General features: G+C 39.6%; 1 protein-coding gene across 11 annotated transcripts in view; it reads right to left on the reverse strand.

The window, feature by feature from the left end:
* Nucleotides 1-19,807, reverse strand: part of tle1 (TLE family member 1, transcriptional corepressor) — a 124,671-nt gene that overhangs the window by 80,401 nt on the left and 24,463 nt on the right. For 5 of the 11 annotated variants that reach the window (XM_033017622.1, XM_033017612.1, XM_033017619.1 and 2 more), the window contains exons 6-8: nt 18,153-18,215; nt 16,657-16,761; nt 851-1,055 (exon numbers count right to left, since the gene is read on the reverse strand). In XM_033017622.1, the coding sequence (XP_032873513.1) occupies nt 851-1,055; nt 16,657-16,761; nt 18,153-18,215 (373 nt within the window). The remainder of the gene's footprint in view (nt 1-850; nt 1,056-16,656; nt 16,762-18,152; nt 18,216-19,807) is intronic. The other 6 variants (XM_033017616.1, XM_033017613.1, XM_033017617.1 and 3 more) reach the window with 6 other exon arrangements.

Consider the following 19,807-nt stretch of genomic DNA (forward strand, 5'->3'; position numbering starts at 1 on the left):
AAGAAGGTAGGCAAAAAATGAACTAGTTGAAGATTTACTAATTTCATAGCTATATATTAATCAGACTCGAGGACAATTACTATGGCATTTAAGAAAACAACCCTATTTAAATCATACGCCATTAATTGCTATTACATTATTTCTCAAAACATGCCCTGCTCCAGGTGGAACGATTTCTAATGGAGCAGCTACATTGTAATGGTGTGGTGGGGGGTTGGCACATTTCCATTCTGCAAAACTTGATTTGCTATGGTGTCTAATTTGCATGTACACTTGGGCTTATGTCTAGCTATTTAGCACTTAAAACACGTTTACAAATGCTTGGTAGCAACCAGCAACTCGAACCTGAGCAGTCTACAGATTGTAAACATCACAAATTAATTGCCATCAATGTTGCGGAATGCAATCCTTTTGGACCATGTAATTACAATAGCTGCATTAAAGTGGGTTGGCACTCATTACATTAAAACACCAGTTTAGAGTATGGCCCAAACATCACGATCTTGCCCCTCAAGTTCCCATCTAGTAATGGGTTTCATATCCAATGTTTTTTTTAATGGGTACAATACTCTTATTAAAAAGTTATTCTGCCCATTATAGTTGACAGCCAACAAAGCAGATACATTTATAATTTGGGTCATTATATATCACAAAACTATATAAAACTTCTTAGGAAAATAATAGGCTCAGTTTTACCAAGCCAAAATTTAAATTGATTGTTTGGGCAATTGCTTAATTACATTTTTTTGCATCACTTTGTATTAAGTTTGAAAATTGTACAAACAAAATTTTACAGTGACAGAACTGAAATTCACAAAGCATTTTCAATCAAGTCTGCCTTGCTTCTCACCTCTGTGGTGGTCCAATTCATGATGCTTCTTATCATCTTTCATAGAAAGGTGGGATTGTCCACCCAAAGCACTTGATAAAGCCAGAAGACCTGCACTGCTACCAAGTGAGGGGATTGATGGAGGCTGGAGTCCTGAAGGATGAGGGGTGAGAGGCACTGTAGGTCCATGACCATGAGAGAGATGCTGAGCCTGAAGCTGCTGTTGCTGTCCATAATAACAATCACCATGAGTTCACCAATAAAATAAAAAGAAAACAAAAATGTAGTTATTCTAGACAGAAATCCCCAATAAATGTAGAACAGAAAAAGCATGACAGCAAGTAGAAAAACCCAGATTTATCTCCTTAGTTTCAAATGAATATGCACATTAATCAGAAGTAATTGTAGCAAAATGTGATCTACTCATCTTCTCCTAGAAGTCATTGCATGTTAGATGCAAAGTCTTTACAAGCCTTTTTAATTATTTGTTTTATTTAAACGGTTCCAATGTCGTTCAAATTTCATCATTTATATGGCCAAAAGACTAAACTATTCTCGGTTATCCAACTCCGTTTAGAATCTGCGTTCTGTAAGCCCACAATTGTCCACCAAATCGCAGTCTCAAATACTCTTCCCCGCAGTGATTCTCACGAGCAGAATCCTAACTACAGAGGGAGAAGTGAAAAGAGAGAATGGTGAAGCAGAAGGAAGAAGGTTTTGGTAAGATAGGTGGGAGTGGAGTTGGAAATGACAAGCTGTGAATGAAGAGTTCCAGCTACAGAAGTAATAATAATAATAATGGATGGGATTTATATAGCGCCTTTCTAATACTCAAGGCGCTTTACATCGCATTATTCATTCACTCCTCAGTCACACTCGGTGGTGAAAAGCTACTTCTGTAGCCACAGCTGCCCTGGGGCAGACTGACGGAAGCGTGACTGCCAATCTGCGCCTACGGCCCCTCCGACCACCACCAATCACTCACACACATTCACACGCATTCACACACAGGCAAAGGTGGGTGAAGTGTCTTGCCCAAGGACACAACGACAGTATGCACTCCAAGCGGGATTCGAACCGGCTACCTTCCGGTTGCCAGTCGAACACTTAGCCCATTGTGCCATCTGTCGAAGGCAGATGGTGGAACAAAGCGAGTATTAGACCAAGCGTGATATCCAATGTAGTATAGAGGAGATGGAGTTAGTGGGTTGGATCGTAAAAGGGTGGGAATGAAGGGAGAACACAAGTAGACTTCTATTCTTTGCATATGGTCACTGCCTTTCCCCGATTATCTCCTAACAGATAGGCTTATCAGGTCATTGGCTTTAATAGCCAACCTCATCTGTTGTTCTCAAATCATGCATTGGCCAGACTACGTAATGAAAGGCAATATTCTTTCCTTAATAATAGTTAGGCCAGTTTGTTTTCTTTTTATTGACAAATCAATAGTGGCATGTTTATCACTGCTGATAACGAGTAGGATTGCAATCAGACTTAACAACATTATAGGGGAAAGTGAAGAATCACAATAAGGTTATAAAACATGTGTTCAAAAGGGAACTGCAGATGCTGGAATATCGAAGGTACACAAAATTGCTGGGGAAACTCAGCGGGTGCAGCAGCATCTATGGAGCGAAGGAAATAGTGTTCAAAAGGGAACTGCAGTTGTATATATATAAAACATATAAAACAGTTGTGAAAATATTCTCATATCTGCTCAGAAAATACTGAAGATAGGACGAAAAGTTGACTGGGATGACAACGTTTCTACATTTGGTGGGGACATCCTCAACCTTGTAGATCCAGCTCAGGTTCACAGTGAAAGTCCACAGGTCAGACGTGACAGCAGGCTTGTGGCTGGAGTGGCAGTGTAGGGTTGGAGACAGCAACAGGGAAAGCAGATGCCATCGGATCCATCACCCACCTTGCTCTAGGCCTAAGCACTCTGAGGAAGTACTTTATCTGCTATGGTTAACTGCTACAATATCAAGCCAGCCACTTGGTGTAACCATCACTAAGTGAAATGTTTCTGCTTTCCCACCTAAAGGCCCACACACCAGCAGCTCTCCAACCAAGGTCCTGTCAAAAAGGTGGGACTAAACAAGCTCTGTCCATAAAATTGGTAGATCTCCCCAAAATATTTTTTTTCCCGTGCCACACGTTCCATCCACTTTGTTACAGAAACATGGTTACCTTATCAATTGTTCCCATGTTTGTGGGAATAGATTTGTATTGAAATGACCTAATCAAAGTTAGCAACAAATGCTTCAATCATATTTACATTATGGGCTGATGCACTTCTTCCTGTGCTGCATTGTTCTGTTTTACCACAGGTTAGCTGCCATATAGTTTAATTTATGCAACCAGTCCAGAGTGCAGCAAGTGGAAATACTAATTTTGTTAAAATATGTCTGATAAAACTATTCACTTTTGTCACTTGCAAAGTAAAGTTTATCACCAAAAGAATCTACATAGTGTGCACTATTTATTGATAGGATCCAGCTTAGATTTGAAAGAGCATGCCTGTTTTGATACAAACAGCTTTAAGACTGGGAAGACTAATGACTACATGCATACATTGAATAGCCATCAACAATCAAAGTTAATTCAGATTTGATACAAGAAACAGTTATTTCTGAGGCCTTGCTCAATTTATTTAATGAATGAAGATAATTGAATTTTACATACAAGATTTAACAGTCATAATGGCTTCAATCATTAACTATACAGATATAAAATTACATTATCAGAACAGTATAATGTACATTTTTTCTCCAAAAATACCAGTAAGTTTGTCATTTCCAACATCCTGTATGATCACTGTAGGATGAAGAGGAAAATAAACAGCATCATAACCAAACAGATTGTGAGCCAACATGTTGCAGAATTAGCTGATTAGCAAATTAATATTAGAAAGCCATGCATTGTTTCCACAACCCCAGGTTTTGCCCCAAGCAAGACTTGATAGCACAAGAATCTGGGGTCAGCTTTCACCCTCCTATGATATTAACAACTCAGGCACATTTCTCACAGAAGTGATTACCAGATAGGAGTAGCAAAGAAAACAAAATCTCTACCACCTCCCTCTAAATAAAATGGAACAAATCAGTAAGATCAACATGCAAGACCAGGTTTACAGTACCAAGCATAGAAGAGTTCTTAAGTTAAAATGCAATCCATTTATTTTATTACACATTTTGGTTTACCACATATGGAGATTGAACTTTTAACTACACCTGATCAAGTTAACAGACTTGCTGCCTCAACTGTTGATAAAAACACTCAGTGCATCCCATATCTCTACATGTCAAAATATTTGAGGATGGGGGGGGTGGGGGGGAAGAATTGTAAATTAGAGGAAATACAATGAAATGTAAAAATGAAAATTGGCATTGAGAGCGTGCAAGTAGATTTGCCTGGAATTTCCATTTGATTGTGCCGTCTTTTTCCTTCACAATGTCTCCTATTCCAGCATAGCTGGCACGGTACTAATGATAAGACACAAAAAGCTGGAGTAACTCAGCGGGACAGTTACTCCAGTTTTTTGTCTATCTTCGGTTTAAACCAGCATCTGCAGTTCCTTCTTACATGAAGTACTAATGTACTGAATTATATTTAGCACAAATAGATCTATCACAATCTCTTGATATGTTTTTTAAATATTGAATGAATAAGTTTATTGGCCAAGTATTCACATACAAGGAATTTGCTTTGGTGCTCCGCCCACAAGTGACAACATGATAGTGACAGTTAGGAATGGCACATAAAACATTAATAATAAAACATTATCGATTAAACATGTGAATTGAATAAAACACCCGAGCACAAAGCAGCCATGCCCTCGAGATAAATGAATTAGTCAGAAATTGCACGTTTTCAAGCTTTTGAGACGTTTCCAGAACTAGTTCAAAAGGTTTAAAAAAAATTATCTTACGTAAAGAACATGACCCAAATCAAATGGAAAATTTGCTTTAGTAAATTAAAAGTGCGATTATTCAGAGTTAAACAATTAGTTATTTTCATATAATAGACCCATGGCGATTAAGAAATCAATTAATATCATTCAAAAATATCAACAAATATTCAAGTTTCATTAACCAAGCCTTGTAGTGGCCTTGAACAATGAAGCTGCAAAAATCAGCACTGTTTCAATGTACCTGCTGTCTTCACTTTAAATACCATATACTCTGCATTTTGAAAACAGTGATTTTTATTATGACATACTATATTAATAATGGAACTGCTTACACTATCTTACAGTACAAGTTTTCTGCAAAGGTTAATGCAGTACATTTGGCAATCTACTTGATTGAGCATTTTAAATGATGGGCTGCAAACAAGGAAATAAAAAATCTAAGCTCATCCTGATATCAACTTTAAGAATGCTTATTAGCACTTAATTAAAAGCTGGAATCTTGCTATTAGAACCATGTTCACTGCAACACAAGTAATATGTTTGCCCTTTCCCAATAATTACCACTGCTCACTCCTTAAATGTTGCATCCAATTTCTTTGCAAGAAATCAGTGATGCATATACTGGCAAAAAACTGATGGCAATTAACAACACTTCATAGATGCAGGCAAAATGTGAATATAAATTCCTTCATGGACTAGAACTCCAGAAAGAGAATATTTGCCAGGTAGTCTCCCCATTTGAACTTTAGATCAGATTATTAATTCTGCAAAGCAGCATTAGGGTGCGGCTGGATGTGGAAGAAAGTAACGAAGACATACAAAGTGAAATGAAATATTGGTGTCAAGGACTTATTTAAAGCATCAGTGAAAGGGCCAGCGTAAGGCCGCGATTGGTCTTGCAATCGGAGGTGTACGTGTGGGAACAGCTGGACGTGTGCCGAGCAATGCATGCAGCAGGGCGCACGGGGAGGGGAGTGTGTGTGTGTGTGCGTGTGTGCGTGTGTGCGTGTGTGCGTGTGTGCGTGTGTGTGTGTGTGTGTGTGTGTGTGTGTGTGTGTGTGTGTGTGTGTCCCAACCAGTCACCCAACAACCAGAATCATCCACGTTTCCTATATCAGTGCTCATCTTGTTCAAGGCCAAGGTCAGGAGCCAGAGGAGCATAAAAGCATTAATTTTAGATTTTCCTGATATTGGGCCTGCACCACTGAGCTAGCAGAAGCATACTCATTCAATTGGGGGTGGGGGGGCAGGGAAGATAAAGGACACACAAAGCAATGCTACACCAGCAGATGGTGGTGTCCAGCAGGATCCAAATCAGTTGGGATGCAGCACTCAGTCATTTGAATGCCAAGCCTGTCCACACTCATCAGCCAGAAAGATGGACAAATTAAGGCCAAAAAAAATTTGCTGTTCATTTGACATGCTGAAGAGAAATCAAAACTATAATACATTAGCAGATTTCCTCAGAATCTTGTTGCGAGGCAAATAATGGGAACCCGAATCAGCCAATCAGGTAGCATCAGTGGACAGAGAAATTAGTTAACTTTTCAGATCTATATAGCTGAAAAGGGATTTGATCCAAAATGTTAGCTGTTTCTTTCTTCACAGATGCTATCTGAGCATTTCCAACAAATTCTTCATGTAACCAACATTTTGCATGTCCATATGAAGAAGTTCAACACTGAAAATGGGGAAAAAATGCTTTCACTAGTGTCAAATCAATTTGAAACAGTGTTAGTGTTAAAACAGATGGAACGAAATCTCATCTGAGAATTGGTAAATTAATTGACATGATAATTTGCCACATGAACACGCAAGTGGTAGAATCTGTGGGGGTTGAGAGGAATGAGAATAAAATAGGATTTGTGTTTAGTTTAGAGATACAGCGCAGAAACAGGCCCTTTGGCCAACCGAGTTCATGCTGACCAGTCATCCCAGTACACTAACACTAACCTACACACTAGGGACATTTTTTTACCAAAGCCAATTAACCTACAAACCTGTACGTCTTTGGAGTGTGGGAGCAAAACCAGATGACCCAGAGAAAACCCACGGCATCTAGGGGAGAACATGCAAAACATACAGACAGCACACGTAGTCAGGATCAAACCCGGGTCTATGACGCTGTAAGGCAGCAACTCTACTGCTGCCCAAAGTGCCGCCAACCATGTGCTTTGGTGCAGTGTAGACTCAGCAGGCCAAGGGGATGTTTCATGCGGTCTGACTCCACGATCCTGTTTTGTGGCTGATTAATCTGTATGGGACACTTGAATGAATTAGGCCTATAAAAAGTTCCCACGCAAGACTCACGATACACAGTGTATCGTGAGTCTACCGTGGGAACTTTTTAACTCAGCGGGCAGGCAGCAGCATATTGTCAATTATTAACCTTCCCGCGCAATATACCCTCACCTTCTCTTTTATGAATGGGGATTTAGTTCCCCTTTCTTCGAGGACCGACCGGAGGTTCCGCTGTCACCTCTGCGGGCCACCCTCGGTGAACGTTTTCAAGGACCTTTCTTCAAGGACCGAAAAAATGGCCGCTATTCGGAGGTTTTCGTTATTTGGATCTTCGGATAAAAGGTTGTGCACCTGTACTGAACATTTGCCATTTGCGCTACCATTGGAAGGACCCAGATAGGGACAGTGCTAACCAATGATGAACTACATATGCTAGGACTATTCTAAAGCACAAATTGAAAAAGAGTGACAAAGGAACTGCTGATGTTGGTTTGCAAAAAATACAATGTTGGGGTAACTCAGCAGACGAGGCAGCATCTCTAGAAAATTCATCTCTAGATGAATAGGTGATGTTTCACGTCAGGACTGAAGGGTGCGCAGCAGAAACATCACCCGTCAATATTTTCCAGAGATGCGGCCTGAGCCACTGAGTTACTCCAGCACTTTGTGCCAATACAAATGGAAGTTTGCTCCAGTATGAATGGCAGAGCCAGTCAACCCAACTTTTCCATGACACAAACAAGCGAGGAAGCAGTACATGGGCAGGTCCCTTTCTAGTGATTTGGTTAGCGAGCTCTACACCCACCTACAGCTCTCAAGATAGGGACGTGAATATCACGCTTTTGTTTGTAATCATTATCATCCCATTCTTTCCCTACCCAAAAATGTACTGCTCCAACACCAGACACACTTTCAATTATAAATCTCACACCCATCCTGATGCAACAAATATGATTTCCTAATCAAGACAATGTTGAGGAAAGGCTTTCCTTGTGCATGGGAAATTTCCTGCACTAGTGAATTTTCAAACTGCAAACACTTGACCAAAGCTTTTGATAGGTACAGCATCTGTCTAATGCACCTCTGGCAAGGATCAAGCAAATCACAGGCCAAAGCACCTAATTTTACATTATAACATGACATATTGCTAATTAAATCCCATTAAACTTTATGCAATTTTAAATGCACATTGCTAACAATTAGCACGTTGTAATGTCTACCAATCAGTCTGACACATCGGTGGTAGCAACTGATGAATAAACACAATCTGCCAACAGAAATGAGTAAAACTATTTCTTAAGGGAGAGAAACTTGAAAGAACTGATTCTAAGATAATCTGGAAAGACTGGCCTTATCAAAAAATACGGGCTTCAACTTTTCTTTGTTTAATTGTCAGTATTTTGTGCATGACCCCCATTGTCCTTTACACTAGGTCACGTCCCTTTGTGTTGTAGGCAGCTGCCATAAAATGGGTCAACATTTATTCATACTGCGGCTGTTGTTAGTATGAAGAGATAGACTTCTGTGTCTGCTTCCCCTTGGGAAGCAGGTTGACACATTGCACGTTTAATAATGGAGCAAAGGTCCCAATTTTATGCCATGCATACCAGTGCCATTCACACAAAAATGATGCACGTGTCAGAGCATGAAATCAAGTTCCCTACACCTGATAATTATGAAGTCGGCCAATGGATATGTGAAAGATAAGACAGATGACTAGAACAAAAATGGTGGAAAGGGATTAATAAAATTCAGTGCAGTAAGGAACTTTAGACGCTGGTTTAAACCAAAGAGACAAAATGCTGGAAAAACCCAGCGGGGCAGGCAGCATCTCTGGAGAGAAGGAATGGGTGACGTTTCAGGTCAAGACGTTTCAGGTCAGACTGATGTCAGGGGAGAGGGAGATACATAGATACAGAAATGTAAGGTGTGAAAACAAGACAAAGGGAATGGAGATCAAGGAAAATATAGAATAGATCATTGTTAGCTGGAAAAAGATATCATCAAAGCAAACAGAGATAAAATGTAAGGTACACAAAATTGCTGGGGAAACTCAGCGGGTGCAGCAGATAAAATGTAGTCAGAGACGGTAAGACTGGTCAGAGAACTGGGAAGGGGGAGAGAGGGAAACCAAGGGTTACTTGAAGTTAGATAAGTCAATGCTCATACCGCTGGGGTGTAAGCTGCCAAATTGAAATATGAGGTGCTGTTCCTCCAATTTCGACTGCCCCCTCCATCGACTCCTTTAAGTCGAGACTTAAAACTCATCTCTACTCCCAAGCCTTTCCTGACATCCTCTGAATGAGGGCTATATGTATGTAGTGATGTTTGTATTTAATCTATGAACCACTGTTGTTTTTTTATACTATTCTTATACCAATGTAAAGCACTTTGGCCAACGAGAGTTGTTTTTTAAATGTGCTATATAAATAAAAGTGACTTGACTAACTATCACCCATACACGTTCTATCCTATAAATTAGGGCCAATTTATAGAAACCAATTAGCCTACAAACATACACTTTTGGAATGTTGGAGGAAACTGGAGCACCCAGAGAAAACCCACTCGGTCACAGGGAGAATAATAGACAATAGATGCAGGAGTAGGCCATTCGGCCCTTCGAGCCAGCACCACCATTCAATGTGATCATGGCTGATCATCCCCAATCAGTACTTCATTCCTGCCTTCTCCCCATATCCCCTGACTCCGCTATCTTTAAGAGCCCTATCTAGCTCACTCTTGAAAGTGTCCAGAGAACCGGCCTCCACTGCCCTCTGTGGCAGAGGATTCTACAGACTCACAACTGTGTGAAAAAGTGTGTCCTCATCTCCATTCTAAATGGCTTACCCCTTATTCTTAAACAGTGGCCCCTGGTTCTGGACTCCAACATCGGGAACATGTTTCCTGCCTCTAGCGTGTCCAAGCCCTTAACAATCATATATGTTTCAATGAGATCCCCTCTCATCCTTCTAAACTCCAGAGTGTACAAGCCCAGCCGCTCCATTCTCTCAGCATATGACAGTCCCACCATCCTGGGAATTAATCTTGTAAACCTACGCTGCACTCCCTCAATAGCAAGAATGTCCTTCCTCAAATTAGGGGACCAAAACTGCACACAATACTCCAGGTGTAGTCTCACTAGGGCCCTATACAACTGCAGAAGGACCTCTTTGCTCCTATACTCAACTCCTCTTGTTATGAAGGGCAACATGCCATTCGCTTGTTTCATTGCCTGCTGTACCTGCATGCTTACTTTCATTGACTGATGAACAAGGACCCCCAGATCCCGTTGTACTTCCCCTTTTCCCAACTTGAACATACAAACTGTGTACAGATAGCACCCATAGTCATGATCGAACCCGGCTCTCTAATGCTGCAAGACAGCAACTCTACCGCTATGCCCCCCTAAATGTAGATGGTCTGGTTAACTGGGCAAAGAAATGAATTTAAACTAATGAAGTGTAACATAAATATTTGTGCAGATGCAACAAGGGAAAGGAATAAATAATTTGCAGGATACCGAGATGTACGGAGGAACAGAGTGACCTTGGGAGTGCATATCCAGGAATCCTTAAAATAAAAATCAGATGAACAGATTGTCAAAAAAGATGCCTTCCTTTATTAGCCAATAATAAAGCAGGGCCATTATCCTAGAACTGAAACCTCAGCCCACGTGCTACACACAGTTCTGATCACAGGAAATATGCAAATATACTGGAGAAAATAGAGACAATCTACAAATATGTTACCAGGACTGAACATTTGTTGTAAGGAAGCAGTGGATAGGTTAGGGCCACTTGCTCTAGAAGAGGCTGATGAGTGATAATCGAGCCACAACTTGATTGAAGTATTTAAAAAAAGACCCAAATTAGAATAAATGGGAAATACTAATTTCCCTTTGCAAAATGTATGGAGCGAAGGATAGGTGACTTTTCGGGTCGAGACCCTTATGACCTGAAACGTCACCTATTCCTTTGCTCCATAGATGCTGCACTCACCCACTGGGTTTCTCCAGAATTTTTGAGCACCTTTGATTTTTCCAGCATCTGCAGATCTTTCTTAAACTTCCCTAAGCAAAATAGCTTTTTTTTTTTTAAACTAGTATTTTCGGTATTGAAAGTAAATGTTAGATGGATTACAAGAAGGATGAGGAATGTCGATGTTAGATTGATTGCTAAATACTAGTTTGATGTTCACAGGTTATAGCTGAGAATTAGGCCAATCGGCCCATCGATTCTACTCTGGCTTTCAATCATGGCTGATCTCTGCCTCCTAATTCCATTCTCATGCCTTCTCCCCATAAGATGTCCCAAGATCACCAGTTGCCTGTAGCCTGCATCAGTTTATTTCTGTTCTGGTGCAGAATACCTTCTTCCATTAGCTTTCAGCCAGTCAGGACCTTTCCCCAATGCAAGAAACCTGCTAGAATCTTAAGAAAGAAATTAGAAAAGCTAAAAGAAGATATGAGGTTGCTTTGGCAAGTACGGTGAAAGTAAATCCAAAGGGTTTCTACAACTATATTAATAGCAAAAGGATAACGAGGGATAAAATTGGTCCATTAGAGAGTCAGAGTTGACAGCTATCTGCAGAGCCAAAAGAGATGGGGGAGATATTGAACAATTTCTTTTCTTCGGTATTCACCAAGGAGAAGGATATTGAATTATGTGAGGTAAGGGAAACAAGTAGAGTAGCTATGGAAACTATGAGATTCAAAGAAGAGGAGGTACTGACACTTTTGAGAAATATAAAAGTGGATAAGTCTCCAGGTCCGGACAGGATATTCCCTAGGACATTGAGGGAAGTTAGTGTAGAAATAGCAGGGGCTATGACAGAAATATTTCAAATGTCATTAGAAACAGGAATAGTGCCGGAGGATTGGCGTACTGCGCATGTTGTTCCATTGTTTAAAAAGGGGTCTAAGAGTAAACCTAGCAATTATAGACCTGTTAGTTTGACGTCAGTGGTGGGCAAATTAATGGAAAGGATACTTAGAGATAATATATATAAGCATCTGGATAAACAGGGTCTGATTAGGAACAGTCAACATGGATTTGTGCCTGGAAGGTCATGTTTGACTAATCTTCTTGAATTTTTTGAAGAGGTTACTCGGGAAATTGATGAGGGTAAAGCAGTGGATGTTGTATATATGGACTTCAGTAAGGCCTTTGACAAGGTTCCTCACAGAAGGTTGGTTAAGAAGGTTCAATTGTTGGGTATTAATGGTGGAGTAGCAAGATGGATTCAACAGTGGCTGAATGGGAGATGCCAGAGAGTAATGGTGGATGGTTGTTTGTCAGGTTGGAGGCCAGTGACTAGTGGGGTGCCACAGGGATCCGTGTTGGGTCCACTGTTGTTTGTCATGTATATCAATGATCTGGATGATGGTGTGGTAAATTGGATTAGTAAGTATGCAGATGATACTAAGATAGGTGGGGTTGTGGATAATGAAGTAGATTTTCAAAGTCTACAGAGAGATTTATGCCAGTTGGAAGAGTGGGCTGAAAGATGGCAGATGAAGTTTAATGCTGATAAGTGTGAGGTGCTACATCTTGGCAGGACAAATCAAAATAGGACGTACATGGTAAATGGTAGGGAATTGAAGAATGCAGGTGAACAGAGGGATCTGGGAATAACTGTGCACAGTTCCCTGAAAGTGGAATCTCATGTAGATAGGGTGGTAAAGAAAGCTTTTGGTGTGCTGGCCTTCATAAATCAGAGCATTGAGTATAGAAGTTAGGATGTAATGTTAAAATTGTACAAGGCATTGGTGAGGCCAATTCTGGAGTATGGTGTACAATTTTGGTCGCCTAATTATAGGAAGGATGTCAACAAAATAGAGAGAGTACAGAGGAGATTTACTAGAATGTTGCCTGGGTTTCAGCAACTAAGTTACAGAGAAAGGTTGAACAAGTTAGGGCTTTATTCTTTGGAGCACAGAAGGTTAAGGGGTGACTTGATAGAGGTCTTTAAAATGATGAGAGGGATAGACAGAGTTGATGTGGATAAGCTTTTCCCACTGAGAGTAAGGAAGATTCAAACAAGGGGACATGACTTGAGAATTAAGGCACAGAAGTTTAGGGGTAACATGAGGGGGAACTTCTTTACTCAGAGAGTGGTGGCTGTGTGGAATGAGCTTCCAGTAAAGGTGGTGGAGGCAGGTTCGTTTTTATAATTTAAAAATAAATTGGATAGTTATATGGACGGGAAAGGAATGGAGGGTTATGGTGTGAGCGCAGGTATATGGGACTAGGGGAGAATACGTGTTCTGCACGGACTAGAAGGGTCGAGATGGCCTGTTTCCGTGCTGTAATTGTTATATGGTTATATGGTTATATGGATTAAGAACAGCTGATTTGGCAGCAGCAAGGCCCTTTCGCCATCGCATTACTAAACCAACTCTGCATTATATCCTCAATAAAATGGAGTTGTAAGGAATAAATTAGACTCATTCAAAATTAGATAAGACTTTGATAAGTTAAGTGTATTTTTTTTTTAAATCTACCGCTGAGACAATTCAAAACATTTAATTAGTCTCAATTAAATCAAATTAAAATCTTTATTTACCATTCAGCAAACAATTGGATTTCTCCCACCAATTAAATGGTCTCAAGTTTGTGCCGGATAGCCTACCCGAGAGCTTAAGAAACCCAATTAGACTCCATGATTAATTCACCAGCAAAATAAAGAGAAGTTATTTCTTATTGTCTGTTGCCTAATGATTCCACAGCAATTCTAACCAAATGTTGTAAACTGGTCCAGAAGAAATGCTGTTTGAATAAATTAGGGGGGGACTTCTGAAGACAGGTTCCAAATATGGTGCTGGGAGACATTAAAGCAGGGTTCCTTTAAAGATTGCACAGCCAGCACATGAGTAAGTCTACAAGTACCTGGTAGAGTTGTAGGTCCCAAGGAAAGGCATTGTCTGGACCAATATGATCTAATTTCTACTGGCAATCATCTAAATCAGAATTGTACAGAATATTGTAATTTTCTATGCTAAACTGAAAATGCCCAGTCAGATATTCCAAGTGTTCCAACTTGACCTGAAACCATCAATTGATGGGTTAGAACATAGAACAGTACAGCACAGGGCCAGGCCCACAATGTATGTGCCAAACATGATGTGATGACTAACTCTTATCTGTCTACATACAATCCATATCCCTCCATTCACTGCATATCCATGCACCCATCCAAAAGTATCTTAAATGAAACTATCCTATCCACCTCCAGCAGCAACCCTGGCAACACTCGTCACCCTCGGTGTAAACGTAAACTTGCCCTGCACATCTCCTTTAACTTTGCCCCTCTCACCTGAAAGCTATGGCTTCTAGTATTTGATAAAGCTTCTGCCTGTCTACCCCATCTATGCTCCTCATAATCGTCTGTACTTCTATTAACTCTCCCCACAAACTCCAGCATTCCAAAGAAACTAACCCAGGTCAGTCCAACCTCTCCCTGTAGAAAATACCCTCTAACCCAGGGATCATTCTGGTAAACAACCCCTGCACACTGTCCAAAGCCTCCACATCCTTCTTGTAATGGACAACCAACAAGCAATACTCCAAATATGGAGCAACCAAAATGCTATAAAGCTGCATCATGACTTCCTGACTTGTACTCAATGCCTCAACCAATGAAGGTAAGCATACCATATCCCATCTTTACCACTTGATTTACCTTTGTTACAACTTTCAAGAAGTGATGGACTGGGACCCCAAGAGTTCTTTGTACATCAAATTTTTAAGGGTGTTGTCATTATAGACAATAGACAATAGGTGCAGGAGTAGGCCATTCGGCCCTTCGAGCCAGCACCGCCATTCAATGTGATCATGGCTAATCATCCCCAATCAGTACCCCGTTCCTGCCTTCTCCCCATATCCCCTGACGTAATTGTATATTTTCTCCTCACATTAGACCTCAAAAGTGCAACACCTTAATTGCTCGGTTTAAACTCCATTGGAGTTTCATCTAAATGTTACATGGAGGGAGTGATGCAGCAACCACATTGAAGAGGATCAGAATCCCTAGAGGGTGCCCTTTGGGATGACTAAAACTAGATTGGCAGAGGTTTAGATCCAAGAGCAGAAGTCAGATAAGAGGTTGTGGCAAATAAATTGTCAAATAAAGCAATTTTAATGGTTTAACAGACATTATTTCAATGGAAGGGGTTTAACATACAAGGCAGGGGTGTATAAAATCCTGAGGGCCATAGATAGATAAAGGTAAATGCAGTTTTTTCCCAGGGAATGGGAATCATAAATTAGAGGGTATAGGTTACAGTTGAGGGGAAAATTCTTAAATGGACCCCAGGGGAAACCTCCTCACAGAGGGTGGTGCCAGAAAAAGTGGTTAAGGCAGCCACAATAAGAATATTTAAAAGACATTTTGACATGTACTTGGATAGCAAAAAGTTTTAGAAAGCTATGGGCCAGACATGGACAAATTTAGATGGGCATCTTGGTTGATAAGGGTGTGTTGGGCCCTGTTTCTGTGGCTCTGTAACAGAGTCAGTTTTGAGAAACATTGATTTTTCTGCATGTAATGCTGGAAAAAAGCAGAATACCAAGGTGCCTCTATTAAGAAAGGGGCATGAAGCTAGTCTGTAGCAATATGGAAGAAGAAAGATTTATTGATCAATAAAATACACATTTATTTAAAAGGAGACATGATGAAAATAGAGAAAATACAAAAGCACAGAAAGGAGAAGACCGAGGGTAAGAGAGGAGAAAATCTATTAAAATCAGTGGAGGCGTGTACATAAAGCGGCATGAAAAATGTGTTCTTAAATATTACTGTGCCATTGTTTCAGGACAAAAATGAGGAGAAGGAAAATGAAGGTCACTCTGCATGTATAGTTCATTTAATTGACTACCAATAGCTCAGACACAAGCTGACAGTGGATCTGCAATGGAGAAACTGAAGGGGAAAGAATGTTTAAGGTGTCCAATTCTTTTATCAGCAATAATCCAGATCTTTTAATTTTCAATCTAATTGGGATGAAATTTTGTGCACAGATGGATTAACTGGTCTCTTTGTCCAAAGACGTCACTGGTCTTTGCAAGTGCTAATCCTTACAGCGGCATGTCTAATTATCATTACAAAGTGTCTACGAGAACCATGAAAATCAGCAGGGCATCTTCACATGAGCAATTAACATAAATTGATAAACAAGTAATCTGAATTTAACAGATTCCCTCATGTATGAATAAAATTGAGGACTGTCTCTATGAAAGTGCTTTTTTTTTTCTTTTTAAACAAGCCAGTAACGTCAGATTTTATCCATTCATTTTTCATTGCTTATATTTGTAAGGAGGGAGTGAAGCAGAAAGCAGATGCACCAGCTCTCGCATGGATCAGAATAGCATATATGGTTCATTTAACAAAAAATGGGGGTGATTGACTATCTAGATACGATTCTCCAGCCAAAAATAATAAACTTGAGACCAACCACAATGGCTGATTACCTTTGATAGGCCATTTGAAAACACACATGACATTCAGCCACAGATATTCATGCATTTGTAAAACATTTTAGAGAGCATAGGAGGAAAGTTTTGCAAGAATTAGATTTAAAAACTGTTCCCAAGTACATACAGCATATTACACTAAAATACCAACACACAAAATTATACAAGTAAAAATAAGTGAATAAGATGGGTATACACACTGTAAGAGGCAGACTGGGAAGCCCACGTACCCCGATGATGCCATTCAGCTCTGCCATGGTCACTTGCTTTGCACGTTCCACGGCTTGTGCCACCTGTTGTTGATGCTCGTTCACAGAAACAAGATTCTTGTGTTAAATCACCAATAACTAAATCCTGGTGCATTTAAAAAAATAAATATATGAAGATTGCTTAATTTATCACAAGACTAAGTAGACCAAATTCAAACTGCGTAGTCTGAATCACATGCAAAAAACCTAATTCAATGTTGTGTCGTGTATTAAAGCTCCAGAGTATACACCTAGAATACACCTAGAACTGCACCAAATTGCCCATCCTGCATATGTGCTATCCTCAACAATGTGCAAATATATCGGAGCCAAATTATGTCCTCATTTAATTTCTACATATTCTCAAACACCCCATAAACTTTTGACAAGAGTCACTGGATAGGGATCAACAAGTAAAAACCATCACTGTCTTCTCATCTTTTCCCTCACACTATGAAAAATTCAAACAGATCAGGAGATCGAGGTCTGTAATCTTGGTGCTAAGTAGGAGAATGGACCTACAAATGAGTTACCCGCTTGTGGAGCAATGAGTACAAAGGAGGGGTAAATCTATACGTTACTTTACGATCTCTGACAAACACATTTGTGGACATACTCAGTTCTCAACAATAGGTCCTTTCCAAGGATGAGAATACATGGAATGAACTATAGTTATAATTCCTTGAAAACAAGTTCCCAAATTTTTAAAAAACACCTGAAGTGTGATCATAGAAAGACAATTATCGAATGCACCACTTCAGTACCCTTCAAGCTCCGACCAGTGTGCGTTCAAACAATAACCAGTTTCCCATCCACACCAGCACAACTTCCATAATATTCACATAAATAGCTTCAATAATTTTTTAAAGTATATCTATATACACACACACACAGACACATATACATATATACACACACACCACACATATATATACACATACACACATATATCATTTAAAATCCCCTCAGCCAAATGAAAGCAATCTTGTATTTCTACATCTTGACCCAATGATTATGAATCTATACGTTCAAGCTATTTACTCACTCAAGGAACAAGTTTATATTTATCTACCATAAAACACACATTAACTATTGAAAGTTGATAGATTATGCTCTAAACTGACCTAATCCCCCCACACCCAATCTCTCCTCATAACAAATATCCCTGTTCTATGGTAAGATCACAGTACACCCCCACTGCACACTTTAGACACCAAATTGAGAAACTTTAAGTATAATAACCCACACAAGTACTTAGTATTGAAATCTGTGTTTTTCATTGTATTGAGGTTGTTCACTATAATACAAACATCTCGCTATAACAGAACATGCTTCTCTAAAACAGTAACAGATGTTCACAACATTCATCAGGGCTGATAACTACCTAATTTACAAATACAGAACATAATTGCACTTTAACAGCTGAACAGTTCAATGAGTTCACTTACTTCCTGAGACAGAAAGGGAATCACTTGTGCACAAATCGTATTCAGTCTTTTAGCTATTTCTGTCTGGAAAAGGAGACGATAATCAATTAGTAACAAAAACAAAACCTCAACATTCACATGTTAAAATCTTCAATGAATAACGTCACATTACAAGAAAAAAAATGCGCCAGGATTTCAGGTTCTAATATGAAACTGTTCTCACGAAAACAGACTTACCAATCCTATTACAATTACCACACTCTGGCAGAAGTTTATTTTTGATCAATAATACTGAATTTGATTAAGAATAAGAACAATAATAATAAAGAATAAGAACTTCAGTTAAAGGTTAATTCAGCATGCTACACTTTGAAATTACTGAAACTAGCTCTACATTGATGACTATTCAACTTAACTTTAGATAAAACATCAAAGTTAAGTGAAAGATTATGTACAGCCAGATTCAATAATGTCAAAGGATAGCATGCAGAAAGAAACATGCAGCCAGAAATTAGCGCAGTGCTCAAGGTGTAAACCGACATGAAGTTACCAGTTTGATCAGCCCTCCCTATGACTGAAGTGCCACCGTTTTGGCAATTATAATCTTCAGTGTTCGCTCCTAAATAAATCATCCATGGAGTATCAATTTTGCCCAATTCTGTTCCATCTGAACTGCCTCCTTAGTATGACAACATCTGCAAGTTTGGTTAATATGTACTGTGCTCCTAAATCCAAAGGAGCAGCAGCTATAACAACAATACACCTTACTCAGGACTGCCAACATATCACCTTTAATTCCACTAACAAATGAGCATGCTTTATGAAGGAAAGGAATGAAATGTATTTTAAGACCTTAGATGGTGAATTAGGTCCCAAGAACATAGTGCCACTTGGAAACATCCGACAATGAAGCATCACAACTTCACCATCTCCACCTCCCCACCCCCGTATTGAAATATCAGCTAGGATTGAGCACTCAACATCTAAAGCGAGACATAAAGCCATAACTGGCAACACGTTGAAGTAAAAAATCATCTCAAGGCAGACAGTTTGCAATCAAGCAAAATATTCTGGATGCTAAAACTATGAAATAAAAACAGAAATGCTGCAAATACTCTGCAGGCGAGAGAAAACTGATGAGAAATCTACCTATGATCAGAACTTGGAAATAGTTTCCCTCTCCATAGATGAGGCCTTATATGCTGAATACTCCCAGGCATCTCAGATGAAAGGGTGACTTTTTTTTCTTCATTTGAGCTGTGCAGTGAAATTGGGCTCAGTGGTTCTGTGCAGGGGAAAATAAAATGATAGTTCCTACTCCCAGTTGTTATCTGGTTATATAATGTTGATCAAGTGTAAATGATGTGCAGATACCATTCAAGTGCAGATATCAGTTTTAAAACAGCATAGCACTGATTATCTATCTCATAAATAAATTGCCACAAACAAGCCATATACCACCAGAACGTCTCAACTAGAATTGGCATGATCAGGATAGGGTAGTAAATAGAAGGACACAGACCTGATAAATGTCCTTGAATGAACTGTATATTTTGTTTGTATTAAATAAGCATGACTGGGTGAAGAGAGCACCTTTTGCGTCAAATCAGTTGAAAGGATCACTTCTATTGTACTTGTTATAAAGCAAATGTTGTCAGTAAATTATTAGTTAAAAA

This window comes from Amblyraja radiata, chromosome 3 (assembly GCF_010909765.2).
Source record: "Amblyraja radiata isolate CabotCenter1 chromosome 3, sAmbRad1.1.pri, whole genome shotgun sequence".
In the NCBI taxonomy this organism is placed as follows: Eukaryota; Metazoa; Chordata; class Chondrichthyes; order Rajiformes; family Rajidae; genus Amblyraja; species Amblyraja radiata.